We start from the raw sequence: 24,854 nt of genomic DNA, 5'->3' as shown, positions 1-24,854 counted from the left end.
ACTTACCCTATTAAAAGCATTTAAATGTGTCACTATTTTCGCAATATACACTATTTGTATTGAATAAGTACAAACATGGAGATTATTTCTCCATGGTACAAAGCATGAAGATACACAGACCCATTCGTCTTTCAGTTCTTGGGTTAATTTACATAATATAGATACTACGCATGGGCGCGCATCTTGCTATGCAAAATTTGCATAAGCTGTTAGACTAGAAACCAATAGAGGGCGCTAATTCAATATCTATCAACTAATGTTTATCTGTTTTAGTACGGTATGGCCTTATGTAGCATAATCATGACAAACAAACTGACTTTTGGATATAATATCTAATTTTTAATTTCGTACAGTCATATAAATATATAATACAATAGATATACAGTTATTTGTGCTGTGAGACTGTTTAAATCAAGGTAAAACAATTATAAATTACAAATTCAGCAAGTAAGCGAAGCTTGTTCATTTGGACACAAATGCAGCAATGATTTATAAAATTAAACTGATTATTGGAAATTTATGTTGTAATTTAATATTCACAGCTATGATTAGGCCTATGAGTTGAAGTAAATTCTATTAGGCCTATGAATTGAAGTAAATTCTATTAGGCCTATGAATTGAAGTAAATTCTATTAGGCCTATGAATTGAAGTACATCCTATTCTACTCACAGCTATGATTAGGCCTATGAGTTGAAGTAAATTATATTAGGCCTATGAATTGAAGTAAATTATATTAGGCCTATGAAATGAAGTTTCTCGTATTCTATTCTACATCTTTAATTGATTTTAAACGTGAGGAGGACCGGACTGGACACTGACGTTACCTAGCCTAGTAGATAGGCTAGATACGTCGTATAAACACATTTCTGCGTTTGTTTTACCGGTTTATTAAACATAAACATTCAAATCACATTAAAAATAATTTCATATATTGTTTTCTGAAGTAAAAAACTAGAAAGCCCTACAGTGAAATTATTGTCGAAGTCGTTCAGACCGTAATGACATAGACCTCACCTTACGTCAAGAATTATTATTCGAAGCATTTAAATTTCGCGCGCATCATATTTCAATTTATGGAGATAACAAACTATTCGAAACTAAATAATAGAGTCGATTTTTAACCAGATTTTTTCAGTTGACTTTAAATATATGTTCTACTAGAACAAAGGTGCTTCTGAGCGAACGTTAAAAAAAACACAATACAATATATAAAATTACATTAACAATGGCAAAGAATGGTAAACAGCAATATACACATTGAAGTTGGATAAAACACAATTGTTACCACACAGTAGGCTTAGAAACAATCGTGCAAGAAAACAAAGAATAAATTGCCACTAAGAACTAGGCCTATTTAAATATGGGCATTATGTATCATTCGAATTGTTATCATTATATTTAGGTTATTACCGTACGTCCTTAATAATAGGCCTACAACGTTTGACGTAGAGAAACTAAATATAGGTTTAACTACATGTTTCATACCACGAATAGGTAATGTGTAAAAACCACCCAAAATGATTAGGAATAATAATACGTATGTACCATACAAAAGTAAAATGTGTTACTGAAAGGAAAGGTTATGTTAATACAAATCTTTATTGTGTGTATGTTCAACATTCTCTAAAGCTCTGTCTACACTATCAAACTAGTTTGACAAAAAGTATGATGTGCCCAAAGATGGTAGTGATATGACATCATCATGTCCATATATGGGCACATCACATTTTTTTGTCATATAAAGTTTGATAGTGTAGACAGAGCATAACAACCGTATCAATCATCTGGGCCAGTCATAATATAATAATACATAACAATTTATGAAATCGTGCAATTGATCCTGTCGTACGTATTAACAAGCGCACTCGATCGAGTCCCTTAATTTTTAGTAGGCCCCGCTTATCAGCAAAGTTCAAGAACTGTGGTTTCTATTGTGAGGAGGTCGGACCACTTCACACAAATCGACAGCCCTAACACAATATTGAACAATAGAATATTGATAAGTTTAATGTAACTAGCTTCTATGAGAGTCACTATCTGACCATAATCGGATGTATTATCAGCTTAACATCGTGTCCCAGACGAAAGGTCTATTTGCAGAGCAAATATAAATGTCGGTGTTGATCATAGAACGACAATCTAAATTGATACATTAGTTTAAAACCAACGCCATAGTCACACGATTAAAATATTTTAAACTATTTAAAGTCATGCGCGCGTGCGTGCATTCCTGATTTTCACGTACAATACGAACAATAGGTACAATACAATACGGTACATGTGTAGAAACTTTCCAAAAAATTAAACGTGTTAGTGGTTCAATAATAAATAAACTTCATATTTAACAATTTAATATTGTAACTTTCTGTGTACCGGTAAAATAAAACAAAATATAAGACAGTACATAATAATATAATGCGTCAAACATGTGCGTTTCCAACGACTTTCTGTTAAAATTAACGCAATACTCCGAAGAAAAGCGTAATTTAAAAGGTACGATACGACTTTTGTTTAAAAAGATGGTTAGGTCTACATTACTTTTAAAAATATTGCTATTGAAAGAACTGAAAAAGACATGGAATAATATAGTTTTAAGTTATACTAAACTAGGCAAGAATGGAATGAGATACTTTAGTATTTTTATGTTATATACTCAAAACATATTAAACTATAAAAATACTTATAAAAGTAAATATGTATATTATTTACAAACACTTATTTCAGGTGGTTTTAGCTTAAAAAACCTCGTTCTCAATTATCAATCTCTCTCTCTCTCTCTCTTTCTTTCTGTCAACTTTGAAATGTTTTGATCAAATATCGTCAAGATTTATAAAGACTTGAGACACGACGTTTGTGATTGGCTAGAAATGGGTTCCTCTTTTATTAAAACAGTTGCTGGTTGGTCAGTAATTCTGTAAGACGCTGGAATGTTTCTCATCAATTCTTTTTGATTTGAATAGTCTTCTACTCCTTCAATAAAACCTGTTCTCTGATTGGTCTGTTTTGGTCCTTCAGTTTCATCCAATTGGACTCCTTGCTTTTTAGCTTGTTTTCTATCCTTTGCTCTTCTGTTTTGAAACCATATTTTAACCTTTGAATAAAATCAAAATGAGTAAATTTATCTAATCTAATTTAGAAAATATAGCTTTAAATGCCAAGCCATATTAACAGTTGAGTAGATGCAGGGACGACTGCTGTCATCAGAGCTATCGTGAGTGCGGACTTAACCAAAGTTTACCATGTTAGGCCTACACTGTGTGTGGGAATACCAGTTTTAGGGAAAAAATGGAAAGTGTGCAAGTGTTAAAAAAATTACTAAATACAAATTTATCATATATTACCTGTCGTTCTGACAATCCAAGTGAAGTAGCTAACTCGGACTTGCGACGGATGGTGATGTAGCGACTAAATCGAAACTCTTTCTCTAACTCCAGACGTTGATGATCCGTGTAAACCACACGGTATTTATCTTTTGTTCTTGTTTTACCTGGAAAAAATAAAAATAATAATGATAATATTAAAAATAATAATAATAATAAGTCCAAACATTGTTGATGATGACGATGTTAATGATGATAAGGTGATGATGACGATGATATTTTGATGATGATGATGATGATATGTTAATGATGATATGTTGGTGATGATGATAAGGTGATGATGACGATGATATTTTGATGATGATGATGATATGTTGATGATGATGATATGTTGATGATGATGATATGTTGATGATGATGATATGTTGATGATGATATGTTGATGATGATGATATGTTGATGATGATGATATGTTGATGATGATAATATGTTGATGATGATAATATGTTGATGATGATGATATGTTGATGATGATGATATGTTGACGATGATGATATGTTGATGATGATGATATGTTGATGATGATGATATGTTGATGATGATGATATGTTGATGATGATGATATGTTGATGATATTGATGATGACAATAGTGGTTAGTTTTAATATTCTTATTACCTGTACTTAATTTATATGTTGTAATAAGTAAGTCTTATAACTAAATTGAGAATTGACATCAAAGACTTGCCGACATGTACATTCAAGTAGCCGACCAATTTATATATTTTAAAACAAACATTTACCAGTCTTCTTCTTTCCTAATCAACTCTTTTTTAAATTGATCAAAGTGCGCCGCCTAAGGCTTTAATGAAGCAAGATAAGTCAGTTTATGTTAATTAATTAGTAAACAACGTTAGCGGCACTGTTCAATAAAATAAATAAACAACTTTAGTGTAAGTAAGAAACTACCACATCACAACAAGGCGGCAGTTTCAACGTTATCAGGCTGTTTCATCATGATGTTCATTTTACCAAATTTTATTTTAATAACAGCCCTATTATTAATATTTATTAGTATGTCAGGGTGAGAGTTAAGGGGCCACAGATCACAAACTTTTGCTTGTTTTTAGTGATCCTGTTTTTCACACTTTTGTTGTACTTTACTTTTTTTTAAATTATATTGTTAGGTATTTTAATATGTTAGGTATTTAATTTAATATTTCTATTGTTATGAATTTTAATATTCTAATATTATAATATAATATAATTTCTGTGTTCAAAAATAAAGAATATTCAGAATTTTATCAGTGGCAGCACACTTTTCGGTATAGTCGTCAAACTAGAACTGTAAAACTTCTTAAGGAAGACATTCTAAAAACATATTAATCTTAAACTATAACAAAAACTGACAATAACAGGCATACTGAACTTAAAATTTATTTAAGAATAAGAGTAAATTGCCTCATTAAATTTTAATGATTAATAACAACAAACAAAATAGTAAATTCCTCCATGACAATGTAGTAAAAAGTTATAATAACAATAATTATATAAATAAAAATGCACAACTCTCTGCAGAATCATGGAGAAATAACTTATTTCTCCACCATGGCAGAATCTACCCGAATCGACTTCGATCAAACCATGGAAAAAAATAAGTTTATTTCTCCATGATCAAACTATAGCTGGTCCCCATCCGGGTCCCCATTCCTGAAAACAATAGCGTGGAATGTCCATAGTTGAAAAGTTGAAAGTCAGTAAATAAGGAGATGTAATTATGAGACCATAACACTATTATGATGACACAATAAAATAATAAAATCTGTGTTAGAATAGGAAGATAAATAAATATTTGGCGTCAATCATCTGGAATATTGTAGAAGCGTTCACAATATTACATCAAATCTTTATCAATGAAAATGCTTAGTTCTGTGTTTTTTAAATCCTGTATTACTGAAATTTTTTGTTAATGTTATTTTTTTATATTTTCTACATAATTTAGTTTAAGTTTCCTTGTAAATAGGTCTATTGTTATATAATTTGTTTTACCCTTTTATTTTAATTACTCTGGACGCACCTTCATTCAAGTGTGCCACTGTTTCAAAAGTGTAGCTTCCAAATAAATTATTATTATTATTATTATTATCCCACAGAATTCTCCATGGTTATTTCTTTTTTTGTTATTGTTGTCCGTACCCAGCTAAAGTATGACACGCCATATGTGTCAAAATGTTTATGTTTTCCAATCGTATAGAAATAAAAACTATAAGTAAAGTATTTTCTTATTTGTAAACCTTATGGTAAGTTTGAGAATTATTTTAAATGATTTTGATTGTCACTTAAATCCAATGAATGATCTGTCTATAAGTATTAATTGTCTATCGGTTGCCTGGCTCACACCATAGATAAGAGTAAATGTCTTTACTCTGTTATCTCTTGAAAATATCACCATTTCCTGGTCTAAAATATAATACTAAGAACTACGGTACTAAAAACTTTTTCATCTAGCTCTAGATATTACAGGGGTAATCACCCTGTTATTCAATATTAGACAGAGATGTAATACATTCTAATAAAGCCTCTAAAGTTTACCTTTGATGACTGGAGGAAATATATCCCAACAACGTATGCACCAAAAATGTAATATTGTAAGATCCAAAGTCTATTAAATGCCTATCTTGATGAAAATTGGTACGTATTCCAATACATTCATGTTACACTATTGTAAATCCACAAGGGCAGAGAATCAGATCGGAGGTAAGGCGAAACAGAAACCATTGTTGTCGTAAGTTGTGGTATAAATGCCGCAAGACTAATTTCATGCGCCCTTAAATACACATGAGAGGTACTTCTTCTGAATTATACTACGTACTTACCTAACATTTTATATGCATCATTCGTATAACCATAAGATTTACAATCTGTATTAAGTTATGGTTGGTTTTACTACTATAGAAGCTATTCGGGGTTTTAATTAGCAATAAAATCATTCACACGTGGTTTTAACCGTTTGTCAAATTTAACGCGCGCGTGATGATAACTAACTGCGCGCGTTAAGCACTGTTAATCGCGTGTATATACTGTTAAGCCTTAATTTGATAAAGGTGTACTAACCTGTGGATGGATTAAATCTGTAGGTTGAAGAACGCATCCATTGGTGGTGATAGCTCATGGTTGGCGTGCGATTGATTGCCTGGGCAACGGCGCAAAGACCTGAATAATTGTCCGATTCACTGTACTGTGCCACACTGTTTGTCTGTTGGTCCATCGGGTTTATGTATGACCCCATCGTCACTTGTCCTTGCCAGTCTGTCATTCCACGTGTGCTAGAAGGAGTCGGGGTCCAAGTCGATGTACTCATCAGTTGCTCCTGAGACGTTCTGGGTTCAGTGTAATAAAAATCGGATCCGGGGTACTGAGCCTGTTGTTGAGCAATGTTGTAGCTGCCTGTCGTAGGGCAGAAATTGGCCTGAGATCTGTACATATCGTCTTCGTCGTCAAAATAATACGCGTGAGACTCGTCTTCAATGGCGGAGTAGTCTAATAACATAGTGTCCCCGGTGTTAAACGAATAAAATGTTGCGAGTGGGTTAGCGGCAGTATCAATTCAGTTATGACTGTAATAATACTTGGACGATGACTTTAACGACCGGTTAGCAAGCAATAGTGTGTTAGTCGGCCCCTGCACAGTCTTTTACAAGTGTTTGCTTGGAAAATCGTAAAATTACAACTCAAACATTCGATCAGCAACTACTCTTGTTCTGTCGTGACAATTTTGAACTTCCCTCTTTGCGACAAAGACACAAAATGTGTGCTGATTTTCTTTCCAGATCCTAGCGCGTGTTTATCGGTTCCCTTATTAGGGGAATTATGCAAATTAGTTGTATTTACTTACAAAAGAAGATGTAGGAGATCAAAGACGCCGCTGATAGAACTACTAAGCACACTATCATCAACTAATTAGCATCAATAGTAAAGAGAAAAGTAAACAAACGTCGGTCCAGCGTGGTTATTTGGTTGTTGTTTATGCCGAAATCCGGTGTGTTCGCCGCCGACACCAACTTTTTATGTCTCTGCTTTTATATCGCACCTTCTAATTCGGAAGTATTTTTCTTCCTCACTCTCTAACCAGTTACCACGGAGTATATTAATAGCTACTACAAATATATCTATTTCTGCCCGAATTCTACGAATTGTTTTAATTAATATGTCATCTAAGAACATGAAGCTGACCACTGTATAATTGTTTGCGTTGCTCTTACAGACCGACGCTTTGGCGACGACACAAACGTAGAAACAAAATAGAATTTGTAAGAACTTCTTACACACCACAGTCAAGAAATTTCAAAAATATAAGACCCCGCCATTGTTTGTCAACAATCAGTGAACAACACACAAGTGCATCGTTTGAAATTCGCCGCTTAGTAAATAAACTATCCCTTTAGCGGAGATACGGGATATGATATCACGACGCACGATTGATTCCGGTTGAGAGATTTGTTCCGGTTGAGTGATTTCAGTAGGGTTTTATCGGAATCATTGCCAAGAAAATAAATGTCATTATCATTAATAATTTATATTAATTTTACTAATTGTGGCTACTATTCGAAAGGTCGCTCTCGGTTTATTTGAATAAGTACCATTAGGCCTAATTCAAAATACATTTTGTTATGAATGAATGGTATACTAGACTGACATTTCACCTATTTTGTGACACACAGTCGAGTCGATCAAACCACAATCTCCGGACACTATTGTATAGCGTAACACATGAAAATATTTTTAAAATTAAAAATAATTGTATTGATTGTGACTTTTGAACTAGTGCAGAGTGGAAGCACACTTAATCATAATGTCAACAACCGTTTTCAACTACACCAAAAATTAAAACATTTATAAATAAAAATAAAACATACAATGAAAGGAACCTAAATCTTTGTTCCTACTTTTGGACGCAACTGCTGTATTCTTTAATTAAGTACTATATTGTTATTTTTAAAGTATGAAATAAACAATATTTCAAAATATAATTATCACTACAGAGAAAGAATTTTCATTGTCTATCTGATTTAAATAAATATTTACTACTGATTCTCCTTGGCCATGTGCCTAATAAATTTTCATATTAAAAAAAAACTATTATTTTCAATGCATCTGGTCAGTGTTTCCAGTTCATTGCTTTACCTTTTTTCATTACCCATACTAAAAAGTGCCCTCTACGTTTGGGTGTATTTTATAGGGAAAAAGACATTACCGCCCTCTATGGGTTGGCTATTGCTCAAAACGCCAAGTATAAATAAACGTCGTGATTTAGAATTTAGAACCAAAACAAAACGGAGAATAAAGAAACCGGAAATAAGGATAAGCTACGTGGTTTTAGAGTCACTATCTGACCATATCTATCATCTGACCATGGACATATAAATTAATTAATTTATAGGCGAGATCCAGATCCATGATCTGTGACACAATGTAAAAACGTAAGACCGCCCCCATGTGTTGCATTACGGATGTAATAACTTTATAAAAAGCAATGTCGCCCCCATTCTCAGCCAAACTAAATAATTCATAATAAATAAATCTACTAATTAATACTATATTGTGCATAGTATTGTACTACAACTATGCTTACTAAACAACAGAATACGGTAGGCCCCTATTATTAGTATTTGTATTATCCTACTACAGTACTGTACTGATAATATTATAATCAAATACATATTAGTCGTCTGCAGTGATAGGCTTGGATTGGAATTCAAGTTGTTAATATCAAAACAGTATTAACCATATTTGTCTGTTACTGATATTTTAGCAGAGTTTAGAATCAATTTTATAATCTCACAACGCGATAGGTTTGCGTCGTGGAAAGAGTCGTGGAATGTGATTTGAAATAAAATTCTACCTTATGATTGGTTGACGCGGCAAAGGGGATTCCCCTCGTATTTCCCTGAAAACAAGATAAAGGGTGGGGCATTAATAGAATCAGCTTCAGTGTATTCAATTCTGAATGTTAAATGCTCTTAATAATATATAGCATTTAATATCTATTAACAAAAACAAAGACAGTATTTCTGTGTATATATATCAATATAATTTAGACTGATTTATTTGACAACCATTACACAAGACATCAAATTTAACAACACTAGTAAACGACGACGGCAACGTCAAAGCAATGCCTGTCATGCTACAGTAAACATTTCAGAAAAATATCAAGAGATTATCAATATGGATTATAGAGATTAATGTGATATATAATAGAGGATTAACAGATAATTATGTAGCAGAATCCAGGGATTAGTCAATGATAAGGATTATGTGTACTTAGTCAAAATTATTCAACTTCAGTTACTGCAGTAACTACATGTTATTACTGCAGTAACGCATGATTTTAGTTTGTCTTAATTGTTGAAGTTCAATAAACAGTGTGAAAGTAAATTATATCCAAAAAAAACATTTTAAAGAGTACTAAATATAGTAACTACAGTTCAATCATTTTGAAAAAGTCCCTAACATGGTGCATTTACTTAAATTAGGTTTTGTGTCAATCAGGTGTTGTAAAGCAACATCCATACAACATGAGTATTAATCAAGTTACTTAAAACTAAGTGAACTCTTAAAATGTTGGAAGATCATGTATTCAACTTATTTTGTCATTCATTTTAATCAAGTGATAAGAATAATATAACTTCTTGTTTAATTCGTTTAACTATTTGATATACAGGCGCTGTTAAAAACCTTAAAAACACAACATGGTGGAATTTAACCAATTTGTTTTGTGTGATTTAATATGAAAATGACAATAAATAAAAGTTGCATTGTTAAATACCAAACTAAAGCAAGGAAATGTAAAATTGCATTGTTAAACATACTACTGTTGACAGTGGTGTAACCATAAAAAAGGTGTGGGGGGGGGGGTGTTTGATAGTGGGGGTGGTGGCAGGGGATTCTACTTGTTATAATCGTAAACTGCCAAATAATAAAATATATTGAACACATTGAACCAGTACAAATTTGAATTTTTTTTTTAAATCCAGAAATATGTCATTTCAAGAAGAAAAAACCCCAATGGTTTCCAGTTCATTGTTTCCCCAATTAATGTCCCTTTTTTAGTGTAACCTAATTATCCACCCCAACCTATCAACCCCTTAGAATATACACCACTATTTCTCCCTGTATTGTTGTAAGGCAAAAGCAAGCCATGCGGCCACTGTCTTTTAGCGTTACATAACCTGTAGACATAAAACAATCAAAACCTATACACATATGAGTTGAACTTGCAAGAAGTATAAAATGTTCTGAATAATTGCTAGAATCCAAGCACGAAACAAATTCCATAGGCATACCCAAGGGGAGCCATTTGATCCAGGTTCCACCTAAATACAATATAAGGGATGTTAAGCTCTGTTTACAGTATCGAAACTTTTTGTGACAAAAAAAATGTGATGTGCCCATATATGGACATGATGATGTCATATCATTACCATATTTGGGTACATCACACTTTTTTTCATCAAACTAGTTTGATGTTTGATAATGTAAACAGAGCTTTAGGTTGAGCACTTTATTTTACAGTTTTTAGGCATCCCCTTATATCGAAATCCTGGATCTTTTCACTGAATTCAGTGAACTAGTGTACCTGAGAATTATCTATTCATCTACAGTACTAAAACATGTTTCTTTTAGGACTCGCAATTACAGAACCTTACGCTTCGCAAAATTACAACCATTAGAATGCGTCTTAATTCATACAGTATTTTTAAATATCCTACGTATTAGTTTTCGCTGACTAGACACAATAAATATCTACTTATAATGAAACTGTTTTATAAACCTTTCTTATTAAATTGACCATCGGCACACTCTTCCCTGACCCACCCACAAACCCTCCCATCCCGCTCTCTCACTTTATATACAATTTATACAATAGCATCTGATGCATCAACATTAACACAATATTACTGGAGAATTCTACTGTATATCTCCATTCTCGTATAAAAAACAAATAAATGAACAAACAAACAACAATTACTATCGCAAAATGGTTAAAATATACAGATTCTTAATTTTAAATAATTTGGATTTGTTATCAAATATAGTTCAGATTAATTTTATTTATTCTTTCCCATTGCAGGATGTGTGTGCATGAGGATTTTAAAATTATTCTTGAGGCTCAGATAGTGGCACCGATATGGCAACAAGAAACATCCTCATGTGGATTTGAACACGGAACCCCTTGAGATTGGTAAGTTTAGCCAAAAGCAAGTTATAATGCGTCACATTTATTGGTTTATTGTGACCTGAATTTAATGTTACAGAAAGTAACATATTGCCGTTATGTCTGTATGTTTGAGGCAATGATATTACCACTTTGCTAGCCTCCGATGACTTGTCTATAAAGCAATGCCTCGTGGGAATTCAAAGTTGCATGAATCACTGATCTTTTAATGGCAAGGAAATGCAACGCTTCCTAACGGAACCATAATGACCAATCGCGCCAAAGTTTAATTTCCTTTGCAACTGGCAGCACGCCAAACCAAGCGAAAACCCGGCCTCAGACAACTTGGCCAGGGTCTACATTCTTTACCGTCGCTGAAACGTCTGGGGCGTACGCATTTCAACCTCGTGGTGTAATGGAATAACCCTTCTTAGAAAAAAAATGTAATCTATTCTATACCTATCATCGATCAGGGTTGTTAAACGCAATCATCTATACTGCTGTTTATCATTTATTATTACTAATATTCACGTGGCAACGCAACCTTATTTGGAATATTAAATTAGGACTCTTCCATTCCTATAAAGGGAAATCTTCAATTACTCAAATTAAGTTAATTAGCATTACAAGTGAAATGCCACTAGTATGTGAATTTTCTATACACCTATTCTGGCTAATTATTTTTTGTTTATCATAAAAACATTCTTAAACTTAGCTTGCATCTCGATTTTTATAAATAATTATACAAATGTAAATCTTTGTTACGTCCATCTGGAATTTTGATTCATAAATCCTGTTCACACTACAAAATTGAATACCCAAACAATTTGTTGTTTTATAAATACCCTTTTATACAATTTCATTTGTAAATATTTTTAAATACTTTTGACAAGAAAAAAGTCTACAAAGTGTATTACAGTATAATAATACTACAGTAAGTTAATTAAAAAATGGCCATATATAGAGAATGTTTGTAGTGTGAACGCAGGCTTATGATATAAATATAATATCCCTCTGTGTACTCCTTATAATATATTATTCATTTACACATTCAAAACAATACACACAGCTTTTGATAGACCGATTTAGAATCACAAAAGACAAAAAAATAGTATTTATTATATAAGTAAAATTTAGATAAAAAGGCCAACACATTTGTGGAATATAATCTTAGAATATACAGTACAGTAATTTGATTGATTTATAATCACAAAAGATCACAGACTTAAGTAACTACATAAAAAAAAATAGAATTTCAGGCCTTTAATTTATTTTTTTTAAATTCAAAATACAGTTTTAGGAAGTTTTTGTTTGTAAAATTTACGATATATAAGCACAAGATAAGGAAAACAAAGTTAATAAAAAATAGTGTTTATGTTTTTGAGAATCAATTACCATTCATGACTAAATACAGTTGGACTATTGCAAAAACCCTGGTATCCAACATATAAATGGATCCAAATTTACTTATTCAATGAGACAAAAACAAATATTGGGTGGTCTTTGACATGAGACATTAAATCGATGATGACTAAACCAACCATCTCATTTTTAATTCCCACTCTCGACATCTGAGGGACAGTTAATAAACACTGCCCTCAGCGGACAGAAATCACGACACATAAATCCCAGGGCGAGAGTATTGAAATGTTTGGTACGGCACTGGTTCAATGACCTCAACTTTGACATTGGACCTAGCTTCATTTGAGTATATGTGATTTTCGATAATGAGATCTTTATCGCTCTCCGTTTCACTATCCATAGCTTGTTGCTGGTCCGGCGTCGGAGTATGTAGAGGTGTATTTCCTGGTGTACATCTGTCGCCCTCTAGATGTCGAATAGCTTTAACAATCGTCTCAAGGTTTTGCTGAGAGGTCGATGATGATGACATTGGAACAGACATGACAGGTAGGCCCATTGGAACTTGTTGTAATACTGAAAGTTCTGTATGCTGCTGTTGGTATGGGTTCCTTGAGTGCACCTAAACAAAACCAAATTGACACAATCAATTTACATGAAAAGACAAGCGGCTATTGTTGCACCCATGAGTGTAAATTCACACTTGAAAAATAAAAATAAGTTTTTAGGAAAAAAAGCGAGGATGCATTGGCATATGCATTATTTTGAACGCAGGCCCAAAGCTTAAAAAAGTGCTGAAAGGAATGATCTATATTTTTCTAGTATAATTTTGGCTCTCCCCATGGAACCTGCTGTTAGTGAACTGTAATATCTTTTACCTGTTTTGTCAATTCTTTAAGTTTTTCTGGGTAGAGTTGCGATTCAAGTCCTCTGTTTTGATCCTCAAGAAGAAGGCGAAATCTCCGTTCTCGATCTAACTGGCAACGCAGTTCTAACATTTCTTTTCGCAAATCGTCAATCTACATAAGAGAAATAAAAAACAACTGTATAATTCAGCACATCCTTTTCTAAAGATGGTTTAACCACTAACAACACCACAGAGTTAAATAAATACAGTAGTAATAAAAAACCACCTGTCTAGCAGATTTGGTTACGTTTATACTCTTAAACAAATGATTAAAGAAAGAAAATAAATTTGAATTTGAAATGTTTATTTGAAAAACCATAACATGAGCTTAGGACTTAAAAAGTGATGTTAGAATTTTGAAATTAAACTTACAGTGGCTGACACATCTTCAGATTCCGGACTACCAATCCCTTCGTCCGTCATACTGTCGTATCTCTGTCTTTTCTTCGGTGAGGGAGAATCAATTTCTCCTCGTTCGTATCTTGCTACCAATCTCTTTAACTGTACATTTTCTCGCAATAATTGCGTTTTTTCCTGCTCCATTCGTGAGATATGCTCAGCAGTTTGTTGAAGAATAGCAGCCTAACAACAAATAAACGATAAATCAATTGTTATTTTCTTTATATAAAAAACTTATGTTTGTACTACTGTATTACTAATTAGGCATTTCTGAGGTTACTTTGCGTCAAAGGGTCAAGTTAATTATCATCCGGTTGGTACAGTACCCAGTGCTGACTTAGGCTTGAATCTAACCCTAACGTAGCTCAATGGTCTAGAGGTATGAACACCAGGCTAGTGATTTGGAGGTCATTGGTTTGATGAGTATTCTCATATGTACTCAGAGTAGGGTGAACACATAACCCATTTAATCTTATACAATTTGTACCTATGTTCATAAAACAGTAACATTTTATAATACTATAATATTTCCTTTGACCATCTATCTCATTTTGTTTACATGGCAGCCATGGGAACTTTGATCTGACTGTCTGTGAATGGTATTGAAGGATTATCAAACGAAGCATGAAAAACACACATGTAGAGTAAACAATATCATCACATGACCATGTCTGGTATGCCAAGGATGTCATATTTTTGAAGTATTGTATTGTTTAAGTTTTTAATTTTCCGAGTACAATAAAAAATAAAGTATTTGTGTTTAGGTGATGGATGAGAGTTGAGATGTATATTTCTTTAAAAAAGATATTTTTTTTAAAAATGGTGAGAGTACTTTATGTACGTTTGCGATTGGATTTCACATTGCACAATACATTATTACATAATCAATATAATGTAATACTTTGATCTTGTATTGTATAACAAGACCTTGGGTATATGGATTCCAGGTATAGCTATTTACCTGGATGTGGTCCATAAATGAGGGTCATATATCATTCTGTACCACTGTTTTAATTGTAAATCAATTTGTTCACAGAATACTGTATGGCTTTTTAAATATAACTCCGGGAAAAATTTCATTTTAAAATTTTGTTTAGCAATATTGCTAATCAAACTGATTTTTGAGTCAAGAAACATAGTTTTCTATCGTATTTTTTGCTACACAATTGTAGAAATGTGTAGCAAGAAGGTTGTTTTGTATAGCTTTTTGCTATGCTACACTGGCGAAATTATTCCCTGTTAAAACTAACTAACTTAACTATAAAGATTATATACTGTAACTTTGAAAAAACTATAGATTAAAATAAACGGCCTTAATACAAGTTTAATTCAAAGCATGTTGTGATAGCGAATGTATTGACCCCTTTCGTAGGGATTGATAGAATAATTATATCTCGTTAGTTAGTTAGTTGTCCCATGACCATGGTGATCGTCGTAGGGGTACAGCAGATGTATCTAGTACAGTAGGTAAATGAGATATTAATAGTTTTGCAATAATAGTTCATAAAATGCTCAATGTTTTGTTGGATTTATTAAATGTCTACCAACTGTTTGGTTTACTGGACTTATGCCAGAACAAACACTTAAACCAAGATTGTGACTTGGCAACCAATCTCGGTCAAATCATGTGATTCTTAGTGTCGTCATTAAAACTACCTGCGTATATTTGAGAATGCGACGACTTCTGTCACATGCTAAGCAACCATGTGACATTGGTACAATGGTAATAGTCGTATACCACCGCTCGGTATAAAATTTAAGTACGCTAATTAGATTTTCCTATTTCTTTTCTGGTCAAATTTCAAATAAAAAATAACATTCTGATTTTAATACAGTGTTAATGTTATTGAATATAAATTAAAATACTTATAGGCAATAGGCCATATAGACTAATAGGCATTCTAAATCTCAATTTCTACACTATCAAACAACTTGTTTGACATATTTAGTGTGATGTGCCCAAATATGGTAGTGATATGCCCAAATATGGTAGTGATGACATGACATCATCATGTCCATATATGAGCACATCATTTTTTTACACATACAGTTTAATTGTGTAGACAGAGCTTAATTTCCAAAATGGGTTGGATGAAACATTTATCAGACAGACAACGCCTCCCACAACTACTGTTAAAATGATAAGATTTTACCAACAAACAAGTTTTATACTGTACAATACTAACAAGGAAATGGTTATCAAAAACACATTATATTATAATCAAACATTCAACAAGACCTCAGATAACTTATTGCATAAATTAGATTAAATCATATGAATGCCATCATGTGCAATAATACAAGTATTAAATAAAGCCTACTTCCTAAAAGCAAACCTTGTGTGACAATTCTGCATATCTGGGTTTTTCCCACACAAAATCGGTATTGTTTACAAAACGGAATTCAATTGCATTTGTGCTATTAATACTAATAGATCAGATCCAGAGAGTATGTGCCAACAACAATGAAACACATATCTCAAATACAACATCAACATTGCACTTGAGGAAGTTATTTTGTGGTTTGTTTACTTACAGTGTGGTGGTGGTTTATTAGAATTTTAAATATGACACAAATGGTATAACACTGTACATAAAGTTTATAATACAAGTTTCTTAGAAATCTTAAGCCAGGTGATATTTGGAGTGGGTGTCTTTAGGAACATGAAATTATACATTTTGTCCAATGTTCAAGTTGGTGGGATTACCAATTAAAAGCTAATTTAAACTTGTTTTTTATTTTACTAACTAGAGTAGTTTGTGTTTTGAAACGTTTTTTTTTGCCTACGGTACTTTAATCTTGTTAGCAAGCATCCAATCTAATATTCAATCATACTTGTATTACTTACTTTACTAAGCTTTTCGCCATCGCTATGTGGTATGAGGGTCTTCAACGATTGGAACCCTGCGTTAATACTCTGCATCCGTCGTCTCTCGTTGCTATTGGCAATCTCTCTTCGTACCCGCTTCTCTGAATCTTTGTGAACAGGACTGCTGTTAAAAGAGAAAAAAAGTCAATACACATTAACCTATATAATACAGCACTTGGCAAATCGAGTCATTTTTAATTAATAAATTAATTTTAAATAAGGTGATTAAACCAATTGTAGTTTAATTTTAATATATAAAGTACAGTATGTTCGAACAGTTCTTTTTATTTAATCAAATTCTAAAATAAAATTTGATTTAATTTTATAAATCCGAATTACAGAAAACGTACAATGCTATAGGTATTAGCCTGGATTTCAATGGAGATAATAAAAAATAAATAAAAAAGCATAAAAAAAGCTAAATGAAATTGTAAAGTTGTACAATAAGTGAATTATCAGCAGGGGTTGGAAATACAGAAATTTTTTTTTTATTTACTAAAAAATAAATTGTTGACTCTACATACAAACATTAATTACCGGCTTTACTATTCAGTATTAATACTTGTCTAATTACTAAACAACCCTTTTTTCCAGTGTAATTAAGCATGAATTGTCCATATGGCAAAAGTAGCTAGTCCATCTGTTGAAATGATACTAAATATAGAGATCAAATCGCTAGCACAGACTTTAAATGATGTTAGAACAGACAGAAACGTTTAAAACAGACTTATAAAACTGCAACCAAACTGTTGCAAATTTTGAAGGAAAACCGCGAACAAGTGACTGACTCACTTGTTGAAATTTAATCAAATTATATTGGATGATGATGAATCATTTCTGAAGTACTTGTGGGGTTTTTAATTTAATTTAAATTGAATATATCAAATTATCATAAGTTAATTGCATTATAAATTTGGAAAATAACCCTATAGTAAGTTAACTAGTTCAGGTGTCAGTGATCATTAAAATGGAGTAAATAAACAAGTCCACAGCGCATTGAGACGACACTGTTTACAAAATATGCTACAGTACTGTGCATGTCATTAAAATGTTGAAAAAAACTTGGGATATTTATAGAAATTTGTAAGTCAGCAGCAAAAATAATTTTAAATGGGTGGCAATTTTGAGGTGCTGTACCTGTATTCAGGTGTTGCACAATTTATACTCAGTTTTAAAGTACTTAACATTTTGTAACCACAGTCTTAGATACAAATGTGGCTAGCATACAAACTATGTATGATGTATGCTACTTTAGCTATTATTACTATCCTGATTGACTTAATTTGACTTCACACCAAACAAGGACACAATTAATGCAATTATTTACAACATGTTCCAACACCATTACACCATTTCACATGCTCATGCAATATTATAATATTGATCTATCTGACGATAACAAAGCGACTAGGTGTTCTGGTATCACACATGTACTATAGGCTCATCACCAAATTAAATTCCATGTCTGGCCAGCTCTATAACAGCTGTCTTGCTTGACCTAGCCAATCAAAACACAACCTTATTATATTAACCTCCCAATTAGAATGTTACAGTAAGCTAGGCCATAAGATTTTTAAGCAGACAGAACAAGCTTAGAAGGCAGAGAATGGTAATCTCTTAAAGTTCAATAGAGAGTGCTTGCTGTAATGTCTACACTGTAATGTGATCACAGAGTTCATTTTATGGTCAGTGATAGGTGGTTGGCTGGGTCAGCTGCTGTTGCAACGGTTCAATGAACACAAATGAAAATAAAATCAATTCTAAAGCACAGTTGAAATACAGTTCAAATAATCAAATATTAGTGGGGGGTTCTGATCAGTACCCAAGACCAAAAATGTTTAAATGACCCTTGACAGTGCAATCAAAAAAGGTATGTCAATTTCCCAAGACATATACCCCAGGTTGGTTGGAGTGGGAACAGTTTACAAAATCTGACTAAGCAAGAACTTAACATAGACTGGAAGAGACTAGATTAGTGTTCGACGTTGAAACCAAAATACTATCATCAGGTCAAATAAAACTTAAAATCAGGGCAACATACATTTTAAAACATAATCTATGTTTCAAAACTAAAGTGAAACTAGTGACTCACTAACATGAGCAGACACATGAAACGGAAATCATCTTTTTTTTAAATCTAGGTTGGCAATAAAGCAAAAAAAAATCCGACAGTACGTACTCTCACGATGGGATGGTGGAAAGTAAACAGTTCACAAACTACGCTAGGTGGGCCAGACTGGTTACATTCCTCGACTTGGGAAAAATTCTTCGTCTGTCGTTAAATTTCTATCCCACCAATGAGAATAAGGAAAAGTTGCCCAGGTAAAGTTCTCAGCCTATTCTGGCATACTTCCAAAATAAAGATTACATGATTTTGAGGCCTAAAGTGGGATAAATTGGTTAAATTTAAATAGACACAAACACACAAAAGACCCCTCCCCACCACCACTCTCAACCAGTGTCCTGAAGGAGGGGGATAACCCAAGGTAAAGCTGATAACCAGATCTACAATACCTCCATGGTAGTATTTATTAACCTATTAATTTATACTGTATTGTCATGTAACCAAATAATGTGACCTTTGGTCTGACCCTGGACTTCCTAAGCTGATCAGATGGTGTGATGATGCAGCAGTTTATGAACTTCTGTCCCAAGGTCTAGGGGACAAAAGCCTCTCCTTTGCTTGAGGCATCTGAAGGTGGCAAATGGTATCCAAAGAACTCTAAAAATGTCTATTAAAAGTTTTTGGGTACTTTCATTTTTGGAGTAGGGGTGAACAAAATATACAGGATTTTAATCCACTTCGCATTCCAAACATTACACAACAAAATAGATAAAAGGAAAATAATTTTAAATGAAATTTTTTTAATTAAATTGATTTATTTGTGAATAATTTACACAGCATAATATTTATTTTTGTCCTCATCCCACTTTATGTAATTGTAATTCACTGTTTTTGTTTGAAGCACTGACAATGCAATGTACACAAAGCAGGAATAAAAATGAAAGAACTTGACACAAAAAAACGAGGGCAAAGAGGACCTAAAATATGCATGGAATGTCATCAAACTTATCTGTTTTGTGTGGAAAGAAAAAAGATCATTTGAAAAAGCATTTGTTTGCTTTGCATTTAAGTTTCCTTTTCCGCTTTTTAGAAACTGATCGCCATACAAATCGTTCTTTCTATTAATTAATTACTATCAGAAACTTTCCGAAAACCAGAAAAGGGTACAGTACACAGTAATACTGTATACTGAATCATAAAAAAAATAAATTGTAAACAAAAAAATAAAAGTTTTATTAATTTAAAAAATGTATTAACAACATATTAACTGAATCATAAAAAAAATTAATCGTTAAAAAAATTAGTTTTATTAATTTAAAAAATGTATTATTAGAGTTAAGTTTATTATTCAATTTCAAAATAAATTCTATGAAGTCACGATATGCAAAACGACTATAAACCATACGACTGCCAACTTTATTATTATTACTGATGATACAGTAGAAGACAATTGATTAATTAACGAACTGATTCAGCTTCAGAATCAATCTAATTAGAAGGCGTCGCGTCGAGACAGGTGAAAAACAGCTGACTAAAAAAAGCTGTATTGTGATTGCACGAGATTGTAATAATAATATCTGTTAGTGATACCCGCTAGAACAACACAAAAGCCATGAAGACAAAGGGATATCCGTCTTGTTTACCAATACTGTGAAATGGTCATTGCTGCTGGCATACTTAATTAATTCTTTTTACTCATCAACAAATTAACGTTACTACTACTGATTCTCTAGTAATACAGTAGATAGAATACTGCCTCAGCCTTGAGATTGTAAGCATAACAATTCACGGGGGAACTTTTCAGGACAGTTAAGAGGTATTGCAATTAACGACCAATTAAAACACACAAATAATTGTGATTTCAAAAAGATAATAAACAATCTTTGTAAAATAATACTTGAATTAAAAGTAAATTAAATGTTTGATGACAAATAAATATTTTATTTCTTATAATACATTGAAAATGAATAATATTTACAATAGAAAGCTACACATTTTCCTAACATTTGGAAAAAAAATGTCTTTGGTAAAATTTATATTTATATCGAACGAGAAAGAGCAATTGGCGGAAATGTCAGCTTAGCTACAGCAGAGGAAATATTCTTTACTCATAGCTACATCATCAATCATGGCACACTTTACAATTACTACTTGACACAGACCCACCTGCCTACAGGAAACAAGCAAAAATGGCAAAAAAATGTAAATTCTAAAATACCTAATATGGTCATGTGCAAGGTCAAATAAAAACCTTTGGCTTAAAATTGTTTTAAACAAATCTATAATAATCCGAAGAATCCATTTTATTTCATTATGTAATATTCTAGTTTCATCATTGTTAATATCCCATTATTCTTTAAAACCATCCTTATTGTATAACAATTTTATGAAAAAAAGTACTGAATTATTGTTTTATTTGCAATAGATAAAAGTTATAATTACAGAATAGTTAGAGGAGGTAACATACTTTTTCAGTAAAATTACCATTTCACAATTCTAGCAGTTTATATATGTTATGTCTTTGCAGATTAATATTAATCCTTCCCTATTCAATAATGGTACAATCCAATTTGGCACTGAGCCAGATTTGGCACTATGGTGGTGTACTGTAGATATTAAATTAATAATGACCTATTTTTAAATTATTTTATAAATTGCTGGACTGAATTAACTAATTATCACTGTCATAAGAATAAAATAATTTTACATTATCTTAGTATATACTATAATTTATAATATTTTTAAATTAAATGCATCATACATGGCAAATAAAAATACAGTGAGTAACATTGCTCTAGTAGTAGTACTTGTTCTAACTAGTTCGTCAGCTGCAGAATTTTTTTTTTTTTTTTTCATTTCTAATTATTCTTTGTTAATCAATTTTAATCCATGGTTAATCCCATTGATATAGAAGAAAAAATTTCTGTTATAAGACGTTTGTTCCTCTCTGGACACTAACCCAACAATGAAGCATAAATATATTATAATAAATTATAAACCACCCACGCAATTTACAGGTACTGTACATTAAAATTTATTTAGCATTCATGTCAATAAAGGACACAGTTTAAAAACATAATTTACTACTTTTAATGTTTACATTCAACATTCAATGTCATTAATTGTAAATTGTTTTGAAAATTTATTTTTTCAAAATAGGCCCTACTGTAGTCTATAGAGTACGAGTTTGAATTGATACATTTTTAATTTTTATATTATTATACTAAACTATAGAATAGTATAATAATATTATTTTAAGATAATATCTATCCTTGTGGACTAGGTCTAGCCTCCTCCTATCCTAGATTAATTCTTATGAACATAAAACCAACCTACCCATAATCAGTATTATTTACCAATATCAAGCAAGTACTGTAATACCACCAGTATTTTTGGTTGGGAAGTTTTCATCAAATTCAAAATAAAAAAATGTCAATACCACCACCAGTACAGTATTTCAATCAAAAGTTTATACAGTAGATACTGCTCTTTTTTAGGCCTCTTTTCTATCTAGAACCTCAAATACCTAAAACCACCATAGCCTCATTTAATAATAATAGGCTGACACTGACATAATAGGCCTGCCTCCCTCCTGAGTCCTGGTGACACTACTTACAGAGAACAACATAAACCCACCCACCACACCTATATTTTGTCATGATTTTATTTACACTAAAATATGCTTACTTACAGTGCATGTTGTACTCAATACGACATCCACTGAATGTTAAAATATACTGCACCGACTAAACTACATTAGCCTAAATCACTGAGCATAGATGCTAAAAGCTAGCCATCTTTGTGAAAGATGACAAAGCAAAATCGTTGCCGCAGCACAGAGAGCAAATCATCACACCGCCGCCTCGCACATTCATCATGCTCAACTCAGCTAAAATCCAGCGTGGTGGGCGAGTCCTCTCATCGAGCACGCCGACAAACAGCAGAATTGCAATCAAAGAAAAATTACTTAAAAATACTAAACTTCGTAAATCAACGTATCTACGCACTCTGTGGTTTAATGCATTAGTGTAGAATATTAATAACCACATAAACAAACAATGTTATTGTTTTTATCCCCTATTTATTTTAGTAAACATTCACTCAATTTCATGAATGAAATGCGACGCGCTCTCTAGCACGTGGTACTCTCACACATCACAACAAACCGGGTAAATTAGCTACTCGTTGATCTCCTATTTTTTAACGAAAATGCAATATTTCAGAACCAGTAAAATACCAACATAATAACTCTAATATATTTTCTATATAGTTTAATGGAAAATATGTCGGCTCGGTAAGTTGCGGTTAGAAAATTGCAATGTTAAGTTTGTGTATTTTATTTTTCATGCAAAAACGAAATTTAAAAAACCAAACCTGTTCCCATGATGATTGTACGGCGGAACGACTACAGTTTTTGCCTTGATTGTTGAAGAGAGCAGCTCCTTCTCTTCTTTTTCCATTCGTTTCATAAAGTACGCCATGTACTTGCAATTTTTAGTGTAAAACTCCAAGAAAGCAAAATATAATAGAAAACCGCAGTTGATATATTTCCGATCGGCGTGGTGTTGTAGCGTAGTAAGTATATCATTGGCGGGAAACAGCTGGTCAAAGAGTCAGCTGCGAGACGGCGCACCGTTATGTTCAGCCGCACAAACCAGACATAAACAAAGAATCATATTTTAACAATGTGTTCAGCGAGATCCAATTTTTTACTGTTATTACATACTTTATAATTATTTTTATTTATTTGTACAATTGTAACGAATGTAAATGCGTCGACGTGTTTAAAATCGTAAATGCATTATGGAACTATTTGTTTCACACACTAAAATAATCCAATACACACCCTTGTTATGCGGTTTCCTACTACGGTAATCAGCTGATCAGTTGGCATGGCGAGAGAGTAAGGTAAACGTGTACCACCAGCTGTATATTACGACCTGTGTTCAATGAATAATAATTCAAATGTGTGTCTAGTGGCAATTATTAAATAGAATAAAGCGAAATATATACTATCATATGCGTGCATAATTTTTTCTACGAATTGTGTTGCTGTTTTGATATTATATATCATCTTGAATGTATTGTGGTTTGGAAAAAATAAACTGATGTTGTGATGATCAAATGTATATTCTTCCTACTGTCATAGAACGCTACATTTTACGTCAGGAATTTTTGATGTGGCCAATGAGATTGCAGCATTCGTAAGAATTCGTTGTAAAAATCTAAATATAAGAGTGATGTAATTCAAAACAAAGATTATTTTCGCGCGACCAGGCACAATTTCGCGCGTTATTGTTAGACATTACCTATCTGCTTATTTTGGGATTCCATGTTAGCAGCGAAGCACGAATTTCACACGCTTTCTGTCAACTGCCTTTTTAAGGATTTAATGTAACTGTTATGAAACATGAAGCCCCAAAATACTCCATAGACATCATACACCCTGTGACTATGGATACACCCAAATTTATTTTTTTCTGTTTGTTTTATTATTATTACCGTTCCTTATCTTTTTTTTTTTGTATTACCTTTGGCTGTTGGTAAAGAAAATGTCAAATGAGTATGAGATATGAATAAACAAACATCTTCTAAATCATTTCACTTTTGAGTAGAATTTACCATTTGATTAATACATGGTCATTTAATTAAATAATTTACACATGTTTATTCATTATAGTATCGTTTTGCACAATCGGCGGAGCTACCAAACAATTA

The 24,854-nt window shown here is 32.4% G+C and overlaps 1 protein-coding gene and 1 long non-coding RNA gene across 4 annotated transcripts; one reads left to right on the top strand and one right to left on the bottom strand.

The window, feature by feature from the left end:
• Positions 1–8,817: 8,817 nt before the first annotated feature.
• Positions 8,818–16,643, top strand: LOC140050355 (uncharacterized). Its single transcript, XR_011845386.1, has 4 exons — positions 8,818–8,967; positions 11,454–11,564; positions 13,302–13,445; positions 14,769–16,643. It is a non-coding gene; the product is annotated as an uncharacterized lncRNA (long non-coding RNA).
• Positions 9,369–23,844, bottom strand: LOC140050354 (transcription factor AP-4-like). Of its 3 annotated transcripts, none has more exons than XM_072095508.1 (5): positions 23,511–23,844; positions 17,051–17,195; positions 14,176–14,385; positions 13,775–13,915; positions 9,369–13,518 (listed from the first exon to the last, which is right to left on the bottom strand). In XM_072095508.1, the coding sequence occupies exons 1-5, from the start codon at positions 23,615–23,617 to the stop codon at positions 13,150–13,152; spliced, it is 972 nt and encodes a 323-aa protein (XP_071951609.1). In that variant the 5' UTR covers positions 23,618–23,844; the 3' UTR covers positions 9,369–13,149. The 3 variants fall into 3 exon arrangements, with proteins under 3 accessions (XP_071951609.1, XP_071951610.1, XP_071951611.1); XM_072095509.1 differs by having other exon boundaries at positions 17,051–17,192; XM_072095510.1 differs by lacking the exon at positions 23,511–23,844 and adding an exon at positions 22,828–23,046.
• Positions 23,845–24,854: the final 1,010 nt, after the last annotated feature.

Source organism: Antedon mediterranea, chromosome 5 (assembly GCF_964355755.1).
Source record: "Antedon mediterranea chromosome 5, ecAntMedi1.1, whole genome shotgun sequence".
Taxonomy (NCBI): Eukaryota; Metazoa; Echinodermata; class Crinoidea; order Comatulida; family Antedonidae; genus Antedon; species Antedon mediterranea.
The sequence above is the reverse complement of the archived record's forward strand: the minus strand, read 5'-3'. Positions and strand labels throughout refer to the sequence as shown.

Bases quoted from the DNA above. Each gene is read 5' to 3' on its own strand.
- LOC140050354 (XM_072095508.1), bottom strand. From the start codon at position 23,617: ATGGCGTACTTTATGAAACGAATGGAAAAAGAAGAGAAGGAGCTGCTC. The intron at 14,386-17,050 runs GTAAGTAATACA...ATTTGTTGTTAG, and splicing joins ATGGCGAAAAGCTTAGTAAA to GCTGCTATTCTTCAACAAAC. The intron at 13,519-13,774 runs GTAAAAGATATT...GGTTTTGTTTAG, and splicing joins TTAAAGAATTGACAAAACAG to GTGCACTCAAGGAACCCATA.